Raw genomic sequence first — 20,889 nt, 5'->3', positions numbered from 1 at the left:
TCAGAGGTACGACTCCAAGTCCTCCAAACAGTTGACCTCCTCTTTTGACAAGTGCGCGACACACCTGCCCTTCTCTATGACGATGACGCTATCGCACAGGGACATGATAGTCTCCAGGCGGTGTGCAATGAGAAGGACGCCGCTTTTCACGGCGCTGCTGTCGCCGTTGTCCTTACCACCGCGGCATAGCATCTCTTCTTTGATGACTCGTTGGATCAGGTCATCCGTGCGTCGGTCCACCCGTGAGCTAACTTCGTCCAGTAAAACCACGTGTGGCCGGTGCAGGATAGCGCGGGCGAGGCACAACAGTTGGCGTTGTCCGGCGGAAAGGTTTGATCCACCAGCGGTGACGACGTGGTCCAGCGCGCGGGTGGCGACGTCGACGGTAGAGGTTGGCGATGCGGTAGAGTCAGAGGCGGACTCCGCCGCGTCGCGGGTTGCTGATGACGCAACCTCACCGTCGCTGCCAGTTACGGCTGGCTGTCCCGGGGCTGGCACGGCGTACGACGGCTCGAGAAGTTCATCGAGAGCCACCTTCCGCAGAACCGCGCTCAGACGCACGTCGAGCGCCTCCGCGTCAACTGTGACCCGCGGCTCACCAGATGCCTCCCGAGACGCGGCACTGCCGTCATCGAGGCCGAGTATGAGATTGCTGCGACATGTGCCTTGCAGGAGAAGCGGTTCCTGAGAGACCAGCTGGAAGTAGTTCTTGCGAAGCTCATGCTGCGGGAGATGGATCGCGTTGAGTTGTCGTGCCTTTGACTTTGGCGAGGAAGAAAAAAGCGCTCCAGGAATACGGATTTCACCCTCCACGACATCCATGAGCCCAAGCAAGGCGTTGAAGAGGGACGACTTGCCGTTGCCTGTACGGCCAATCAGGCCCACACACTCGCCCGGGCGCAGCGTGAAACAGATGTCCGACAGCACCCACGGAAGTTGTGGCTGGTATTTCGCACACAGGTGGCGTACATCGAGCAGCAGGCACGTGTCCGGTTCCGTGGCGGCGCGCTGCTCCGACGCCGAGGACTCATCATCGCTGCAACCCTCTGCGGCTGCTGGTGTATCCTCCTCTGGTATCTCTTCCTCGAGGCGCAGAAGCTGCTCAGCGCTAACGAACTGGTTCTGAAACATGCCGAAGCGCCGGCACAGCATCGACAGGGAGCGCGACGCGGTCATGCTGGAAATGATGCCCAGTCCGGCAAACGCCGCGCTGCCGGCGGACGTCGTCGCCGACAGACACACCGTCAGAACGGAAAGGAGTGCGAGCGCTGAAGTCAAGGCAAGGGCGACAAACTCCAGCCGCAGGGCAACCCAGCGATCCGCGGTAAGGCCGGCGTTGGCGGCGACGTGAACAGCGTCGAGTGCCTCGTTCATCTCCTGCACAAGCTGGTTCTGCAGTACCGAACCGAAGGCTCGAATCGTGATTGCCCCGTTCACAGCATCCTTCATGACGGCAACTGATCGACTCTGCAGCACACCTTCCAGCGCGCGAACTTGCTTGGTGAAGGATAGAAAGCGAACTGTCAGATGGTAGAAGAGAAGCGCGGATATCGGAAGCACAGCGATGAAAGGGCCGAAGTGGATAGCGTTGAAGCACACCATGCCGAAGAGCTGGAGAATTGTTAGAAAGATGAGCTGAACCGACTCGCCAAGGGCGCGATCTACCACTTCCTGATCGCGACTGAGAATCTGCAAGAGCCGACTGGATGGAATGCGGTCGAAGTAGGAGACCGGGGCCTTGAACAACTTGCGCACTGCGTGCAGCTGCAGCGCGTCGGCCATGCGCTGATACGAGCGGAAAAAGTAGTCGGTGCGGATCATCGACAGCAGCGCGGCACTTAAGCCGATGAAGGCGTACGTTCCGAGGAACTGCGCGACAACAGTGTCCAGCACAAAAGGGTTGCGCCACACAACAGGAACACCAAAGATGGTGAAGACGGGGACCACCGGTGGCGGTGGTGGCGCCGGCGTAGCCTTGTCGCCTCGCAGGACGACAAGAGACAGCATGTCGAGCATGAACTTGCGCGCTCGCTGGGACTTAGTACTGCGCAAAATGGTCTCGTAGGCTGCATTGCGCTTATCGTAGAGGGAAATGTACACACCCAGCCAGTTGTCCATCAGCGTCCGGAAAAGCTGCATGGACACACTGAGCACAAAGAACCACAGGAGCCGCCCGCCGCCAATGTACTCGATGAAGAGCCGGCGCAGATCCGCGGCGCGTGGGAGAAGGGAATCGATGCCGGTCGCAGGCGGTCGCACGGATGGCGCCGATGACGACTTGGGTGATGTTTCTGCCACCGGCTTCGACTTTGTGGACGGAGGAAAAGTGGAATCGTTCTGGCGCGTCGACAAATCCGCCGCCGCAGCGCCAGCAGCCTGGTATTGAATAGACCGTCGTTGCTCTTTTGTCGCCGCCGCCGCCGTCGCGTTGCGCCACGCGCTCTTCTGCTGATGCACTTGGTCCTCCGTCGGCGCCTGGTGGGTCATGTCCTCGTGCAGTGTGCCATCTGGCCACAGATGGAGCACGCGATCTGGCATCAGCAGACTCACTGCAGCGTGTGTGGCGAGCACAATAGTTTTTGTGCGGCGCTGCGCGGCGGAGGAGGATCCTGCGCCAGCGCACAGGAGTCCATGGAACAGGTTCGCAATGATGTGTTTCTGCACCTCAACATCGAGTGCGGAGAGCACATCATCAAAGATGAACACGTCCGTCTCGCTGTAGCGGTACACAGCACGCGCTAGCGCCACTCTCGCGCGCTGTCCCCCCGACAACTTCGAGCCACCCTCACCCACCATGGTGCGATCACCCTTTGCCAGCGCCTTGATGTCATTCTTGAGGGCGCAGGCTTCGAGCACCCGATTGTACCACTCTCTCTCCGTCGCGCTCTCGGGGACGTCGTCGGAGACGAGGCGAATGTTCTCTCGCATAGTCCCCTGGCGCAACCACGGCACCTCGGCACAGTACACCACACGGCCGCCCACCTGAAATCCCTGACTATCGGACGAAGCCCTTGTCTCCGATGACGCTACTGTTGTGCTTCTCGTGCTCGTGGCATGACTGCCATTCGGCATGACGTACAGCTCTCCCAGCATGGAAAGTAGCAGGGCGCTTTTCCCGCACCCTGTGGGACCATGCACCACGACAAACTCACCGGGAAAGATGTTGAGGGTGATGCCGTGTAGAACGACCGCGCGAGAGCCGCTCTCCCGCGGACTACTATATGCGCTGAGCATAGAACTTGAAGGGGCATCCTCTTCCCCTCTCCTGTCACTTTCTTTGGACGCAGCGTTCGGTGAACGGGTATAGCCGCGCGACCCTTTCGGGGAGTTGCAGGAGAGCGCGTTGTCGAATGCGATTTGATCTGCCACGGCTGCCTGCGTGTTCCATGCGAATGTGCCACGCTCACATCGCACTTCGCCCGCCCTCACAGCTACGGCGACCGACGGCTGTACGTCTCTCGCCGCACCCTCGCCGTTTTGCTGACGTAGGCGATGCTCCACGTAGGCGGTGCTGGCGTTCTCGCCGGCTTCGAGCTCGGAGAGAAAGCGTTCGATGCGTAGCATCGAGGTGTAGCCGCGAGAAACTTGCGAGTAGAGGTGCGGCAGCGTCCAGACAGGGAACCGCATCACCTGCAGCGCCGCCATCGTCGGCACCAACACCGCCGCCTCCATGACGCCACCAGTGAGAAGGTACGACCCGCAGCACACGAGCGCGACCAGCAACGTTGTCACCTCCGTTTGCGCCGCAGCGACGCTCTCTGCTTGTCCAACGAGCTTCGTTCCATCACTCTCTCTCACGCGGGCTTCCTCCACACGCCCAACGAGGCACTCTTCCAGTGCCATGGACTTCACTGTGCGCATTGACGAGAGGGCAGCGGTGAGATCGCTGAGGCGAGACTCATTGTTCTTGGCTTGCTGCTGCGCTGTGCGCACGCGGGCGGCACTGCTACGGTTCAGGGGGATCAGCGCGATGAGAGCGGCAAACGTAGCGAGCGTAGAGAAGAGCCCGACGTATGTGTACATACTCATCAAGGATGATATGATCACAAAGGGGTGGCCCCACACGTTGTGCAAGAAGATGAGGCAGTCGGCGCAGTTGGTGATGTCGACGGTGAGAAGCGACATGACTTCGCCTTCGCGTGATAGCGTAGCGGTGGTGGTCACTTCCTCAGCTGTTGGTATTGCCGTTGACAAGGACAGCGCATCTTTTACTCTCCCGTCGTTCTTCTCACTCGGGCGAGTGGGGGAATGCGGGATGTCGGATGCCGACGGTGACATGGGGGCCCTCTTGCCGCCACCGCCCCTGCCTCCACCGGTGTACGCCAATGGCGTTGCCAGAGATTGCCGCAGCAACAACGTCTTCAATGCAGAGGCGGACTTGAGGCAGGAGGCATACAGGTGGGTCAGGTACAGCTGGAAAAAGAGAGCTTGAAGCGACACGACTAGAATGAGACTCAGGCAAATCAGGAGGCCGCGGCCGAGGTAGTTCTGACGTACGCTGATGTTCGATGTGCTCACCTCCTTCAGAAAGGCCACCAGCGACTTCACGACTCGCGGGGCCAGCAGCGACAGCAGGTCTTGCGTCAGCTTCAGCGGGACACAGACGAGCACAAACTGACGGCCGCTGGGGTGGCGCAGAAACACGCGAAAGAGCGACGAGCCACTCCGGACAGGACCCCATTCGCCATGTCGGGTGTCCGCTCCGCGCGCGGAGGGAGGGAGGAAGAAGACTGCGAAGGCATGCAACAGGACGCGGCGGATAGGTTCTGTGATGGCCATAAAACTGCGCTCCAACCACCTAACCTCTCCGCGAGCAGCAGGCTCGTGTCGGCGCTGCCACAGCGTCCACGCTGGCTCGTCGATAGTGTCTCGCGTGCGAAGAGAGCGTGGAAGTCGCGGCAGTCGGTCCACTACACGCAGCAGTGCGCGCCAATGACCACGTCCGTCATCGGTGATGGAGGACAAGGGCGGAGGCGAGAAGGTGTTGAGGGGGGAGAGCAGAGTGAAGTTCATGAGAGGGCTGAGCCAGCTGTCCGTCACCAACGAGGCAAACGAGGCTGTGTTCGGGTTGGGAAAGGCGTCGCCGGGGCGATGGGCTGCTTCCGTTGGGGGGCCAACGCGCCTGCGGTCACCCACGCCACGCCTTACCGTGCCCAGCACCTGCCCTCGCATGTCTTCCTCCTCCTCCGTGTCCGACGCTGTCATGCCAGGAGAGCAGCCTGAGAGCAACGGTGTGGCAGTGAAAATATTGGGGCACAGGTGAACCGCGTTGGTGGCCTTGCGGGACCGCTTCCAGAGAGCGCCGCATACGGGACACCGCTCCCACCCGTTGGGTATGAAAAGGGGCCGCACCCCGACAAGCGCGTGAAAGAGGCGTTGCGCATCCAGCGCTACTACAACTCCCAGTACCACCTTCACGAATATGATCACAAATGCGCCAGCGGCGATGGCGTCGGCTGTTGAGTCGAACAGCTGCGGAGGGAGAAGCAGCGAGGCCTCGATTTGAAAGCTGGCGATGGCTTGATGACGCACCTGCAGTTGACGCAGAGAAGCATACGTCGGCTCCGTTGCCCCAGGCACGCGGCGCGTCTTGTCCGCAGCGCTCTTCGCGGCTTCTGTCGAGTTCAACACAGGGTAGCTCATGAACCAGGCCAGCTCGACAGCAGCCAGAGCGAAACGAAGCATGCTGTCATACCCGTTGCCATACCGCACGGTGATGTGCAGTGGCACTGGCTTCCGCGAGCCACTCCGCTCCAGCTGCCGTCGACTTCTACACAGCGCTGTGAGGCTGCTGAGGAAACCGGTGAAGAGCCGCAACGCAGCGAGTACACTGTTGAGACAGATGAATGCAAGCCCGAAGAAGAGCACCATGCTAGACGGAGACTTCCACAAAAAGGCAAGAATTTCTCGTGACGCCGCAAGCGCGCCTGTCGCTCCCGTGCCGCCCTTCGTCTTCAATACATCCACTAGTCCATGCAGCAGTGTCTGGTCTACAGACCGACAAATTCTGTTGCATACACGAATGAATGCCTCCTTGGCCAGGTCGGTTTTGGTGACGTTGGCACTCGTGAAAGTGATCGTCGCGTTGAAGAATTGGTCCACCAGTTGCCCCCACAGAATGTGAACAAAGCACAGGTGAATCAGAAAGAAGGCGTATCCCGGGATACGCCGCAGCACACCATGCACGAGAAAGGTGGCGCGACTCCGCGATACTCTGACTTCAGCGCCCGTCAAGGTACTGCTTGGCATGGCAGGCGCCTTTCCCATTCTGCCACTCCTCCGCTCCTTTGTGTTTTTCTGTGGTGAAGCACACACACACGGGAATGCGGAGTGGTAGATGCGTGTCAGAGGCAGAGCCTGAGGAGAGCGAAGCGCACCTTGTTACCTACTCTGAGTTGTCACGGGAACTCCCTCACAGTGAGGTTGCCAGCACGACCAAACGGCAAGGGAGAGAAAGGAGAGCGCCCAGGAGGGGAGGAGTGACGGCCCCCCTACTCCCCAAAAGAAAAAAGAACAGGTGAAAAGGAAAGTGGACAGAAAGGCCAAAAAAGACAGAAAACAACGTGATAAAGACACACACACACACATACACACGCAGAGAGAGAGAGAGAACGAGCGAAAACGGGTACAAAAGAGCTAACAAGAAAAAGCTCGCAGAGAACGGGCCACACCAAATCGCACTCCCTCGCCTAGGTGCTTCTCTTCTTTTTGATTTCTTCCGCTTGCGATGAGCCTCAGCACCTGCCAGTTGTACGACGACAAGAAACAAAGGTGTGTGTGTATGTGTGTGTAAGGGAGGCTCTTTCGTGTATGGCAAGCGCCGGCAGAGCAGTAATGCGTTGGCACGCCAGGAAGAACAGTTATACACTATCTAGCACACACATACACACACATACAGTACAATACCAAATACACAACAAAAAAAACACAATACTCACACACAAGTCCACAGAGGAGAGAGGGAGAGGGCAGCAGTACGGCAACGAGATGATTGAAAAAAAAAATAAGAAAGGAACAAAACGGACAGCGATGGGTGTTGCTGAAGCATGCGCTTCGAAAGACAAGAGACACCTGCACGAACGCCAAGACAGCACCGGAGCAAAGGATCTAATGAGAAGCCCCCTTTCTTTGTGCTTGTCAGAGTCTGTCCGGCTTTAACACAGGAGGCAAACTTCGCCGCCTTCTCCACTTCGTCTTTTGTCAAGGAACTTTTTCGCGTCTTCACCTTGTCCTGGTGGAGCATATATATATATATATATATATGTCGAGACTGAGAGCACAAGAAAAAGAACAAGAAACCGCGCTGCACGCAACACCTTTCCCTTTCGTATTGTTTTTGACGGTCTCGCTTGCACACACACACACACACACAGAAATGCACACGCTGGCCTCGCTAGCGAGTGGGACCACACCCACGCAACTCCACGCTGCCGCCACACGCAACCGGTAGGTCCCTGCCTGCCTCCACCCTGAAAGAGATAATAAACAGACACCCAACAAAAGAAAACAAGCAGGAAAAGAAGGGGCTACACCTGAGAGTAGTGGAAAGGGAAAGGGGGGGGGGCGATCGATAATCGTAGAGAAACCCAAGTGTGCTTTGGCCCGCTTTGTGCGCCTCGGATTTAGTGCTGAGGCAGGCCTGTGGGCGAGCTGTGAGGTACTTCACTACGCTCTCCGTGTGGATGCGGTATTTCGGCTCGTTGATACCGAGCAGGCGAATGTGAGGACCGCAAAAAAAGACACATACATGCCAGTGTGCGCGCGTGTGGTGTCGAGGGATGGCTCGTGAGAGGACATCAGCGTAATAAAGTTTGGGGGATGGGGGAGGGCAAGTGAAGGTGAGGAGGCGGGCGGCAGGCTTGGGCACACAAAACGTACGCTCGCGTATTCCCCTTTAAAGAAGAGTGCAGCGGTATGCATCGAGAAAGAAACGGAGGAAGTGCTCGATGGACAGGCGCAGAAATCCTTACCATCATCGCCGTCTGCGTGGCCAAGCTCGGGCGCATATGCGCGTCGGTGGTGCGTGCGTGGGCCAGTGCCCATGAGAGTATCTCCAGGACACCACTTTCCCTAAGGCCGATCCGGTTTGTATATTCTGCGCCCACGGAAACTCCCCCACGTGGTTGAAATGAGAACAAAGCAGGCACGAGCACAAAACGCATCCGGTGGCCCACAAAAATGCCACCTTCCTTGGAGAGAGGGGGTGTGGGAGGAGAGGGAATCGAAAGGTCAAGCACAGGCGTACGCATCCAGGTGACGTGGTGCACACCGGCAAACACAAGGCACATCCGAAGCTCCGCGCACCCCAACACACCAAGACTCACGGCTGACACTTCAGTGCCGGAGAATTCGAAAGGGTATTTTCCCTCCATAAACGTGATGCGAATGACGCGGCGGAGGGGTCTGGGAGGGGGAAGAAGACAGGCCGGGGTAGCAAGCGCCTCTGCAAGGTCGATAGCTGTGTGCATGAACACACATACCCGTACAAAAGGTCCTCAGGAGCTGGGTGTGTGTGGAGACGAGGACACATGGGCGACAACCCTTTTGCGAGCCAGGCATGAGTGAGGGAGAACGGGGGCTCAGGTCCCACCGCCGCGCCCCTTCCCTACAGCTTCCACCATTTCCACCTGACTTCCGCATCTTCCTGCAAAAAGAGCGAAAACTGAACTTGAATGAGGAGGAGCACGCTCTTCTCCAAGCTGCCTGCGCGTCCAGCACCAGACTTGCGCGCAGGAGCGCTTGGGTGGGCCGTGGCTGCCTTCGCTGCTGTTTCTTCGTTCAACGCCTCTGTGGTGTCGTCGTCGGAGGATGTGAAGCCGCGCAGCCCCGGCATTGTGAACAGCCGGAACAGCTTGTTCACCACGACGACAGGCACGTTGCGCTTGTCGTCAAAGAAGAGGCGAATGCGCATCCCGCGCATCTCGGGCGACACCGATACCTCTCGCATCGAAGTACTGGAGAGTAGCGAGCGAGGAGAGCGCGAAGGGGGCTCAATTGTGGCAGAGGCGGAACGGGTGGGAATCAGATAGGCGGAGCCCTCGACATCTTCGTGAAATAGCTTGCGGGGTGCCATGGCGGTGTCTGCGGGCTGCGCGGTCGGCGCTAAAGGATCTTCCTCCGTTTGCTTCATCATATCGAGGGAGGCAGAGGGAACTGGACGAGAGCTTGGGCGGGATCCCTGCCGAGACGCTGGTGCACTACCCCACTGCTCGCACTGCCGCTTCACAACCTGCTGCACCCGCTCACGTCGCCGCTGCTCCATCTCTTTCCTCTCTTCCCTCACCTGCTTGGCAATGACGCGGCTACGCACAATGTCCAGAAAGGCAGCGAATTCGTGCGAACGCGGCTCGCCAACCAACAGAGGCAGCTGTTTGCGCCTGCGACGACGCCGCTCTCGGCGGAGACGCGCCACGGTCTCCTTGCGTCGCCGTGCCTCCTCTGACAAGCAGTGCGCCGGAAGGACGTCCAGTACTGCCGCTGACTGCTTGCCTACTTTCCGCACCGGCTGCTCTTTCTCCTCCGTGGACTCCTCCGAGGCCTCTGACGGAGGCGGTGGTGCTGTCGTTGCCGGCGAGATGTTCAGCGAAAGTGAAGAGGGGACCGCGTCTGAGGAGCGGCTTGAGGAGGATGACACGTTCCACTCGTCAACAACGTGGACGGTGTGCCGCCGGTGGCGATGGTCGCTTCCACTCCTGTTCGTCACACTTGTCGGGGAGGGAAAACTATGGTAGATGCGCAGCACACGTGAGCCGTGCAGAGATGAGTGCATTGAGGTGGTGATCTCTTTCACAGCGGGCTCCGCCTCTGCTGTTTTTTCGATTGGGATAGAGGCCGATGCACCACTGCCAGAAGCCGTCACCTTCCCTTCTTCGTGCGTTGCGTCTACCGGAGTCACCTGCGCTGTCTTCTCTGCCTCCGCCTCCTCATCCAGGTCGTCCACCTCCGCCTGGTCCCTCTCCAGTGCTTCCAGTGCCAGCCCCAGCCGCTCCGTCCCCACCTGCTCGCACAACAGCTGGTACGGGAACCCCATAAAGGACTGTTGGGAGGCCAGCACCACCTCTCGCACTGCAGAGAAGATCTTCTCACTTCGCGCCTTGGGATCGGTGGGGAAGAGAAGGGAGGCGTGATAGAGCGCAGGGTTGTAGCCGGAGACGGAGAGGAGAGGATCCCCCACAAAGTCCGGCAGGCTCGCCCGCATCTTGACAACCGCACCCTTGAGGGCTGCCGTGCTTGCGGAGAAAAAATGCTCCAACAAGGTCGTCTCTCTCCTCGACGCCGGACTGGAGCTGGAGTTGCCAGCGCCTAATGATGCCGCCGCAGTCGCCGCGGGTGTAGTGGCAGCATCGCCGTTTTTTTCATCTGCCAATGCGGCGGCCAACTTCTTCTTCACATGCTGCTGGCTTCTGTCGTAGCCGTACTCGACGTAGCTCAAGATGGCCGCCAAGGCATCGCTGGCGTCGTGGTAGGGTGTGTCTTCGACCAAGAGGGTCTCGCGGGGGATGTCACGCTCAAACTGCTCCCAAACGTACAGCCACTCGTGGGCCAGCGCGTTCGGGTCCGCAAAGCGGCGCGATATTTCTTGCCGTTCCGCGTGTGTGAGACCTCTGGAGCCGGCGAGCCAGTGATGTTTGCGCAGCGCGCGATCGAGCTGCTGCTGCCGCTTCTTGTTCTCGTCGATCGTCTCTTCGAAATCTGGGGAGTAGCGGTAGCGAAACACAACCGGCACACTTTCGTGATGGTGGATCGCCTTCTGCAGGAGCGCGTACGGCCACATCGCCTCAAGTTTAGCCGCTCGCTCGGTCTCTTGGGCCGGGGTGAGAGGCGCGGGAAGCTGTTTCGCCCCTTTACCCACCGCAGCAGCAGGGGCAGCGGCGTCAACATGAAAATTTGTGGTGGGGCCTGGAGCCTGTCCGGAAGCTGTTGTTGTCCTGCCGCTCGCACGCGAGTCCCTTGAAGATGGAAACTCCGGGCTCTCAAGGGTGACGCTGTGCGGCGTCGCGGCAGGCGCCGGCGAAGAGCCCGGGCTCATCGCCTCTGAGTCACGACTGCGCATAAGAAACATGTAGGAGGCGGGAACGCGCGGCGAGCCGGATCCCATTCCTTCTGCCACTGCCGCGGTGACAGCCTCCGCTGCGACGGTACCCGGCGGGAAAGCAGCCTTGGCCCGTAGAGACGTGTGAGCGGGACCTGGCACGGCGGACGGCGAGGGAATGCTTGGGTCTGCAGCGGTGGATGGAGCGCCAGTGCGTTCGGGTCTTTTGTTTGGTGGCAGAGCAGAAGCGGGAGTCGCGACCTGCGCGTGGCCCTCTTCAACTACACCTGTCACTTTCACAGCCATGGATGCGGGTTTGGCGGGCAATGCTGAGGAGGCGGCAAGTGTCGTGTTCCACTCCTGCGTCATGGCAGGCGAGGGGGACGGGATGGCGCTGGTGCGAACAGCGCCGCCTTGAGTAGCGTAGGTGCACAGCTGGTCACACTGCTCCTCTTCACGTGCTACGTAGGAGTGAAAGCCAGAGAGCGCGTCAGAGAAGAGGGCTTCCCGGGCAGCAGTGAGGGAGACGGTGTAGCGCGGAGACTCGTAGAACTCTTCCATCGTCGCCGGCAGTTCTCCCTTCATCTTTCGAGATGCAGGGTATCTGTTTTCCGAGGTTGTGACGAGCTCTGTAAGACTCTTCGCAGAGCCCCCGAGGCCGCCCAAGAACCGTCCTTGGTGCTTCTCCTTTGGCTGCTGCACCGCACGGATGCATTCAACTGCCTCCTCGGTGCTCTTGACGTGACCGAGAACGTACACAAAATCATCGTCAGAGTTATTGGACGACGTTGAGGGCGAGCGTGACCGGGAGGAGGGGGGCGCCGGCCTGCTGCTGCGTTGCAATGTGCGCTGGCCCTGCGGCCCAAGTGACGGCTTGCGAAGCGGAGGCGGCATTGGCGGACCATGCGCTGCCCTGACGGCGAGTGCGTGGAGCTGAAATGCGCCGCGTCTAAGCGGGCAGAAAAAGCCGCAGACGGGCTTCAATGGACGGCGAAAGCAGGAAAACAGAAAACGCTTGCGCCTCTAGTGGGAACAATGAGGACACGAGAGGGGGAGAGGCACCGACGCACGAAAAGGCAAAGGAAAGAAGGGCGTTGAGGGGACCAAGGGGTGGGGGAGTGTGTGTCGCTGAGTTGGTGGTCCGGTGGCGCAGACTCGGGGGAGGAGGGGGAGGGAAGCAGTGAGAGCGAATTTTCGCCGGAGGCTTCTCAGCGGAAATGAGGAAGGGGGAAGAAAAGAGTTAAAGAGGGGTTCGAGAGGGTAGGCATACACACATATCCCCCAACATGCACCCAGGAGGGGGGAGAAGAAAAACAGTGTTGGGGGTTTCACCTGGTCATCGGAGAACAGCTGTGCACACACCCTTGAATGCCCGCGGAGCACCTCTGGACGCTTGGCAACTTGTTCTGGCTTGTGGCGTGGCAGCTCTACACACGAAGTGGTAGGGAAAGGCCCTCACCTGCAACTCGAGGCGAATGCGGGCGCGGCAGGCGGCTCCATAGACAACAAAGATTAACGTGGAAAGGAAAACAAGCCATGCGGCTATCCGAGGGGACGGAATGAGTGTGTGAGAGAGCTGAAGGTGAGCACAGGTAGTAACGGATGTTCATTGATGAGCCCCTTTCAAGGCCGTTTCAGCTCTGCTTGTTCACCAGAATTTCCCTTCGTCACGACTGTCGGGAAAGTCACCGCTCGGGCCACCAACAACACTAAAAAAAAAAGATGAGAGCAAAAGCAGATGACCAAGACGAGCTGATAAGAGAACAGCGCAGCCACCACGAGAAAAAAATATACGCACCGACGCAGCGGGGCTCTGCTGCGTTGTTTAGCGACGGGTAGCAGTACGAGGTACGCTGAGTAAGGAGCGCTCACGAACATCGCTACTTGAAGCAGCGTGGCCAGCATCGCCTGCTGGTTTCTTACCGTGACCTCGGGTGGGGAAGACCGATAGAAAAGAGATGATACACACACACACACACAGAAGGGTAACATGCACGGACAGCGACGCGATAGAGGGCGAATGAGGGGAAGCAAAGGGGAGGGGGGGGGGGCAAAAAAAATGTGTGAAGTAATTACGACTCAAGTGTCAACAAAAATACAACAGTGAATCATGCACAGAAAATGTGCAGCAGCAACAACAAAAGGATAATCAGGCGCGCACGCACACCTACTCAGCGAGAACGGCCTCATTTCCTGCGTTTGGTTCCCTTCGCCGTGGCTGAACATGGCTTGGAAACTACGAACGAAAAGAGGGCAACAACACCCCCCTCCCCCACACCTCCCTTCAAGAAAGACAAAGCATGTCGGCCTTGCCGCGCACACGCTCACATTGAAAGCGCGAGATGCGCAGAGGGGGATGCTACTAAAGGTGTATAACACAGCAGCGAGAGAGCGGTGATAGGAAGAGGGCAGAATAATCACAAGACAACACACACACACACACGAAGCAAGCGGCGAGGGAATAAGAAGCCACGAAGGAGGAGAAGAGACAGACAGACTGGGCTTATGATAGGCTGAGGCGTTTCCTCTCCGCCAATGAATGTGTGAGAGAAAACCACCACAAAGGGAAGGGGAGAAGAGGGGCCTCACCCAAGGAAGGGGGAGGGGGTAGATGGGGAGCTGCACAGTGAAACAGTGGCGATGTCGCCAGCGACAGGAAGAGGCAAAGAGGAGAAAGGAGGAGGAGAGGTGCGAGAGAGTACGTTGGGGAGGGGGAAAGACGAACACTGGGAAGGGAAGAGGCTGCTGAAGGGCCTTTTCGTTCGTTCGCCATCAGAATGGAAGTGCGGGAGAGTGAAGGGAAGAGATCGTGCGACGGAGAACAAAAAAATAGTGAATGCTTGCTGGTGAGAGAAAGGCAGAGATAGAGGGGCAGAAGGGAGTGGTAGAGAAAGATGGGGAGGATAGGGGTGTTTCGGTGGAGGCGAGGGAGAAAGCAGATGCTGTTTTTTCCATGACTGCGGCTGCTCTGTGTTCTCGGCCCCGCGCGCGGCTTCGAAATCATTTCTGCGACGTCCCCTTTCTGAGCACTTCGCGGCAAGCCAGGAAACGAGACGAGCACTGAAAGAAAAGGAAGAAATAGCAGGTCTTGAGAGATGCTGGTGTTCTTTTCTTCCATTATGGTCGCACTCGCTGTCACGTATGTTGAGGGTCATTGGTGACCTCATGGCAAGCTCAAGTCTATATATGCATATAATTTTTCTCCTTTGCATTTCCCACACAGACAAGAAAAAAGCGGACCGCATGCTCTCACACACATCGGCAGTAGACGTCGCCCTATACGCACACTCACACTCACAGAGATATACTTGGCTCCACAAGGTACCAGGTATGCACAGACACACATACACACAGACAATCATTGCAGCCCGTCGCGCAAGGACGCAATGACAGCAACAGGAAAGAAAGAAGTCCAAGGGAAGGTGAAGAGAAGAGGGAAAATGAAATATCAGAACACCACTGCGTTGATCATGGCGCCGATGGATTGGTTAAGATTGCGGTGGATGACGTTTTCCGCCTCCATCTGCAGGTGAGACATGGCGTTGATCTGACCGACGTTGCCGAGATCGTCCTCGTCGCGTCCTTGCGTTATGTACTTCTCCGCCTGCTTTGAGAGGGAGATGAGCTCGCGAATGCTCGTGCGGGTCTCCCGCTGGTACACCTTCGCCTTCTCCAACTTGAAGCCCTCCTGCCAGCCCTTGCGGTACACGTTCAGCAGCAGCCGCAACTCGTGATTCTTCTTACGGAAGGTGACGGGTAGGTTGTAGTACTGGCGGTTGAGATTGTGGGAGAGGGCCACAGCCGACGGCTTGGACAGAAATCCGATGTTCGACGTCACCTGACGCGGTTCCACGTACTCACCCATCGCCCGCATAGCCATAATTTCCTGGGGGATAGTGCGGAAGGCGTCAATCACCACCTTGCCGCGCACAGACTGGATGGGGTCCACCACGACCGACACGCTGCGCGGGGTCAGATTCTCGTAGCCGGCGGCTGTCATCACATCCTCCGAGGACAGCCAGCAGCCGAATCCGGGATGGCTGTGGTACCACCCCACGACGTTCTCGTGACGACCGACCAGTTTCAGCTTGTCCAGCATGTGCACCTGGTACTCCGGGTCGACCGCCTCGACGGACTGACCCGTGGCGGTCTGCGGCATCGAGAAGACATCCGCCACACGAATTGTGTAGTCGTCGATCTCCTCGCCAATCATGAGGCCCATCACCTCCAGCGGCACGCCGGCGCGACCGTGAATGAGCATCTTCAGCAGTGCGATGGACGAAATCTGAATCGTCTCCGCAGTGTCGCGGGCATCGCGCACCTCAGTCTGGCGGCCCATGCCGCGGCCAGCCATCATTCCGAAGGCCGAGGGGTCCATCTTGTACCTGCACCCCTGTGTGTATGTATGTGCGCTTGTGCGACGAGAGTGTGCGTTTACAAGCTCGCAAGGAGTCGAGGGATAGCTTGGGATGGGTGGGCGAGCAGAGGCACGCTTCGTGGAGGAGGGGGGGGGATACAATCCTGCACGGCAGCGCACTTGGAATGGAGCGCAGAAACGCGGAAAAATAAAAGTAAAACAGCAAACTAAACGAAATCAAAGAGATCGCTTCAACGACGGCAGTGATGCTGACGGTTGCGACACTCGGCAGATGTGCGCGCGCGTTTGAGAAAGACGGGAAAGGGAGTGGGAGAGAGAAAAAGAACAGACTTTCGCCAGTCACACAGCGCTTCAATGTGCGTGTTGTGCTCACGTCGGCAGCGCGTTCTCTTTCGCACCGCCGAGAGGAAGGATAGCCCACAAGGAGGAAGAAGAGCAAGAGAGTAAAGGCAGATGGAGAACACACGTACTTGTGCAAGGTGGCGAATTGGGCCTCAGGAGCGGTGTCGCCGGCGGCAAGAGCAGAAGCAACACCAGGAGGAGCCCTCATGGCGTACATCTCCGGTGCGGAGCTATGCGCGTTAGGAAGAGAGGGAGGAGGGGCCCGATTACGGGTGAGGACGCAGCTGTCGCAGATTTCCGTTTTTTTGCCCGAAAAGTCGTCTACCCTCCCCTGTCGACTCCCACAGGAGTACCCAGACTCCGCCAGCCAGCGCGCAACGGCGAGAGTGTGGAAAGAAGGGAGAAGCAGTGAGCACTTTTAGACTTGTGGTAGCTGAGGCTGTGCTACAGACCGGCGCGCACAAACACAAACACGTACTTGGGCATGGGAGAAAACACAAAAGGTTGGCTGTGAGAAAGAAGAGGAGAGGAGAGGCGAACATCGGCGCATCCCACCCCCCACACACACATGCAAGATTATGCGTTTGTTATGCAACCTTTTGTTTTCTAGCGCCTCCGCTCTCTGCCATACAACACGAGGTCGACTCGACTCCCCTCCCCTCCCCGGCCTGCCATAGGCCCACCACCTCGTGTGGTGCAAAGCAGCGGTAAACACATACGTTACAGCAGTGCGCCGGCTCAGCCGTCTGAGAGCGCGGCCTCTGTCTCAAACTCTGCCGAGTCTCGACTCGCGGTGCCTCAGGCTCCCCTCCTTCCCTCCACCAATGGGCAGTGTGAGGGCCGGGTGCGATGCGTCCGAGTCACGCCGACACCCTGCCTTTCACATGGATGGCGCAAGCGTGTTTATTGTGTCAGGTCGCACCGACGCAACACCGTCATCCGGGGCCTGACCGCCGGCATCAGTAGCGATGCATCGCTCTAAAGTTCCCCTACCTCGTGGGTGCTTGACCCTGTCAGCACCAGAAGTGGCTTGGCGTTCGGCAAGGATGGGAAGGGCTGTTTTGGCGCCCCCAAAGAGAGAGTGGGTACTGGGCCCTGTCATAACACGCACTGAGATGTGTCCCCCCACCCGTCATCATCAGGAGCTTCTTATGCAATGGTGAGAAAGAAAACAGGCACCAAGAAAAAGCAAAACGAAAGAAAAAAATGGGGCTACGTGAAGAGAGAGGCCAGGCGGCACGTCCAACATCTATGCGCACAAAAGCCACACATACAAGCACAGAGTAGGTCGCAGCGGAGGCAGCAGACGTCATGCGTATATCCTGCCCTGTCCTGCGTCCCCGACCCACCATTGCTCCCCCTCCACGTTACACCGGGGTGGGTGTGTAGGTGGGTGGGTGGGTGGTGGGGGGAGAACAACAAAACGACAAGGCATCGCGCGCGAGTGGTGACGGACATTCCACCTCCGCCTCTTCCATCGTTTCTCGTTTAGCTCCGCATTCGTGATACTGAGAGACTAGCCGGGCTGGAGAAGAGGATGAGAGAGTATGGGTGGATGGAAAGCCATGTGAAGAATAGTTTGGACTTGGAAGAGAGCTGCGCTATTATCACGAAGGGCCTTTTCCGAGGCGATACCGCCCGGCTCCCCTTCCCCTCCCCCTGTGCGGAGCCAGCTGACGCGATGCGCCAGCACACTGGCTCTTCACATAGGGAAGGAGGACAGCAAAGATGAACGCATGGCCTAGAGCGCATGTCAGTTCGTCTTCTTGCGAAGCTCATCATCTCCGGCAAGGTCCTCATACAGGTACCTATTGAGCGCTGCGAAGGTGCCCACTACCGCCTCCAGCTTCTCCAAGTCCCTGCCAATGAAGGCAAACTCGGTGCAAAAGCGCAGTGATAGCGTGTGCAGAGAGCGACTGGAGCGAAGCTGCTTCACCTCCGCTGGGGTTACGTCGGTGCTGTCCAGGATGAGTGTCTCCAAGGCGGGCAGCTGCGCCAGGCACCCTACATGGTGCAGGCGATCGCAGTAGCTCAGATCCATCAGCTGCAGGCGCTGCATGTCAGGGGTGCACAGGGCACGCAGCCCATCATCGCCGAGGGAGCCACTGCGCACAATGACACACTCGAGTGTGCTTATGTGAGCGAGACCGCTGAGGTCACTGAGATGCTCGCACATCTCCGCAATGAAGAGTCGGAGAGGCGGCGTGCGACGGGGCTGAGCCGCGGACGCGGACGACCCTGACGAGTCATGCGGGTCTGTGCCACCGAACAGGCCAAACTTGTTCACTCGAGTTTGGCTAAGGTTCAGCAGCTCAAGCTGCTGCTGGCGCACCAGGCCCTTTACACTTGAGACACAGAGACAGTATGTAAGGTCGAGGTGATACAGATGGGAGCGGAACTTCTGGTGAAGCGCCTCCACGAGATCCTTGCGCGGATTCCCGCGGTGCACATCCGCTTGCCCAGCGCCGTCGTCGTCGATGAGGATAAGATGCTGCAGAGCGTCCAGAGTACTCTGCAGCGATTTCTGTGCGTCATCTGGTAGCTCAGGGGCCTCTTTTGCTATCGCTGTAGTGAACAACGCCAACATCGCACTTAGGTCATGCGCGTATGTGTGACCGTCGAGGCTACCGATGCCTACGTCGTCAACGTAGGTGAAGGGCAGTAGCAGCTGCTCCAGCTGCGTCAAGTACCCCATCGGGTTTACATCATCAACCCTCAGAGCGCTGGTCAGGTCGAGTGCGCGTAAGGTGCACATCGGTGAGTGCGGCGGTTGAGGCTGCTGCGTCGCCGCAGCGGCTTCCACCAGCAGCGCGTACCGACCCAGCTCACGCAAAGCGGCACTGTCCACGTCGCTGCCGGCGGCGCACACCCAGGTGAGATGACCGTGGTGTGTGAAAAGGGCCAGTGCGAGGCCGGTGGCGGACGGAGAAGCAAACCGCGAGCCATCTCGCAAGGAGAGGGAGAGAAGGAGGTCGGCGACGGCGAGCGTTCCAGAAGGTTCCCTTAGGGAGAGCTCAGCAACTCGACTGGCAGCGTGGCTGCATAGTTGGTCCAGCATGTGGGACAAGGCATACAGCTCCCCGCGACGGTGGCGCAGCTGCGTGCACCCTGCCACGTCCAGCGCCCACAATCCCTTGCCATGCGCCACAGCTGCCTCGCCCTCACTGGTCGTCGGCGGTGTCATCACGCTTCCGAGGACGCAGGCGAGTAGGTGGGTGCCACGCACTCCAGTGTGACTCACATCGAGAGCTGCCAACTGGCGCCTTCCGTAGACCCTTCCCATTTTGTGGAAGGCAGAGATGAGATCCACGGGAGGGACACGGCATTGGTGGCTCGTGCCGTTTCCGCTGCCGCTGTGCCGCTCATCACTGGCGCGGAGGGGCGGAGCGACTTGCAGAACGCCGTGAAGAACGGTTTGTACAAAGACAACGAGTATCATCCACACCAGCAGAAACAACTTTGCCGCCCACGGGGCATGCGCCGTCCGCTGTGAGAGGCGGTGATACACGATCATAATGAAGCGGCGCGGCCACCAAAGATCTGCGAAGACGTCGTCCACGTACTTGATGTGCAGCAACGGCGGTGGAAGCGTTCGCGGCTCATTGTAGCTACTACCACTGACGCGAACACTATGGCTTCCGTGTGTGAGGCTGATGGCTTGGGAGGCCGTCGTGGGAAGTTCGTGCCTTCGTATCGAGCGCTGCAACCACCACTGTGAGACACCGCACAGCGCCTTGTCTGTCGCTTCCGCAGTGCCCACAAACACTTGACGGTACCATACCGTGGTAAGAAGCCCACGTGATGACACGGCGGCCGCAGACGCTCGTTGCCGTTGTGCTTCGCGTATGCGGTGCCGAAGCTCGCTGAACTGCTGCACCACATACACCGATGTGGCTGTCTTCGGGTCGTTTGCGGTCTCATCGTCGGCCCCGCCATCGTCGCCGTGCAATTCTGCCCCAGCGCGGAAAATACTGTTTGTGGTGGACGGCATCCTTTCCTCCCTGCTCCCTCCAGCCATGCCATTGTAGACCGCTGCATTGGGTGGGACTGACAGCATCGAGGCGACGGAGCCGCCACACGACGTGGTAGAGGGGAAGAGGAGACGTGGGCTCAGTGCTGCCGGCTTTCCTTCGCCGTGGGTGGGAAAGGCGCCTTTCTGCTTCGCTGCTCCGTCGCTCGACGCTCTGCCTTCGGTGAATGCTGCGCCGGCGCCGGCCGCGTCGAGCTCGTGCACACCCGACACCAACACTACTGTGATCCCGCCAATATGAGCTCCGCAGCATCCAGCTGCGTCCGCAGCGTTTTTCACACCTCGTGCCGCTGAGCTGCTTCTGCCTTTGGCCGTCTTCAGCGGCGTGGACGGGGGAGAGGCGGGGCCGTTGAAAGAAAGCGATGCAGGCCTCACTGGCGAGACTGCGTGACCAACGTCTGCGAGGCTCTCCCCGGTCCGTCTCAGCCACGACAGTACACTCGCAACCACGCTCCCGTGTGCGGTTTGCTTCGAAGACGAAGAGACAAGTCCGGTTGCGCTCGCATCCGCGCTGTCCGTCTTCAGAGCGACCTGCAGCACTCTTGGCTGCACGGTGGCGTTTGCTAGAACGGATCCGAATGTGTTCTCTACTCCGTCGCTGGCAGCGCCATCGACTTCAGCATCAGCGGGGCAGGTGCCGATCTGAGTAAAGGGGAGCACCACCCACGCATGCCGCTGCTCCGCAACAACGCGTGCTGCAGGGCTGGCAGCGATCCATGCGAGTGGAAGCCTTTGCTGGCGCCGCACGGCGCCCGACCCATTTCCTTGTGTTGCAGATGGCCAGTAGGAGGCGATGCAGACTAGAAGATCGGCGCCGGAGGGGAGCAACGGCGGCAGTGACGTGGACCCTACACTCATGACTACAAACCGACTGCTTCCTTTTCGTTTGGAGAATTCGAACAGCTACTCCCCCGCCTCTCTTTGCGGACACGATTGCAGAACCGATCCAATCTTTCCCATGGGCGGGTACTGGCCTTGATGATCCTTGAATAAGCAGAGGTGCAGTACCGATTAGCTGATCCTATCGTTGTGCCTTGCCTTCTGCGCCTTCCAACCACGACTTGCGCCCCCCACCCCCTCCCTTGACTGTGCCTGTGAGAAGCACGA

General features: G+C 58.8%; 4 protein-coding genes across 4 annotated transcripts; all 4 read right to left on the bottom strand.

Moving 5' to 3' along the window:
- On the bottom strand, nt 1-6,267 carry LDBPK_340690 (ATP-binding cassette protein subfamily C, member 8, putative; the record flags this gene model as incomplete). Its single annotated transcript, XM_003864186.1, has 1 exon — nt 1-6,267. One exon carries the CDS (start codon nt 6,265-6,267, stop codon nt 1-3), a length of 6,267 nt encoding a protein of 2,088 aa, XP_003864234.1.
- A 2,338-nt stretch (nt 6,268-8,605) lies between these two features.
- On the bottom strand, nt 8,606-11,401 carry LDBPK_340680 (hypothetical protein, unknown function; the record flags this gene model as incomplete). Its single annotated transcript, XM_003864185.1, has 1 exon — nt 8,606-11,401. The coding sequence occupies one exon, from the start codon at nt 11,399-11,401 to the stop codon at nt 8,606-8,608; it is 2,796 nt and encodes a 931-aa protein (XP_003864233.1).
- Nucleotides 11,402-14,480: 3,079 nt separating this feature from the next.
- LDBPK_340670 (proteasome regulatory non-ATP-ase subunit 11, putative) lies at nt 14,481-15,410 on the bottom strand (the record flags this gene model as incomplete). The annotated part of the gene is made up of 1 exon (XM_003864184.1): nt 14,481-15,410. The coding sequence occupies one exon, from the start codon at nt 15,408-15,410 to the stop codon at nt 14,481-14,483; it is 930 nt and encodes a 309-aa protein (XP_003864232.1).
- A 2,095-nt stretch (nt 15,411-17,505) lies between these two features.
- Nucleotides 17,506-20,640, bottom strand: LDBPK_340660 (hypothetical protein, unknown function; the record flags this gene model as incomplete). The annotated part of the gene is made up of 1 exon (XM_003864183.1): nt 17,506-20,640. The coding sequence occupies one exon, from the start codon at nt 20,638-20,640 to the stop codon at nt 17,506-17,508; it is 3,135 nt and encodes a 1,044-aa protein (XP_003864231.1).
- Nucleotides 20,641-20,889: the final 249 nt, after the last annotated feature.

Source organism: Leishmania donovani, chromosome 34 (assembly GCF_000227135.1).
Source record: "Leishmania donovani BPK282A1 complete genome, chromosome 34".
NCBI classification, from domain to species: Eukaryota; Euglenozoa; class Kinetoplastea; order Trypanosomatida; family Trypanosomatidae; genus Leishmania; species Leishmania donovani.
Note: the sequence above shows the minus strand (reverse complement) of the source record. Positions and strands in the feature narration are given on the sequence as shown.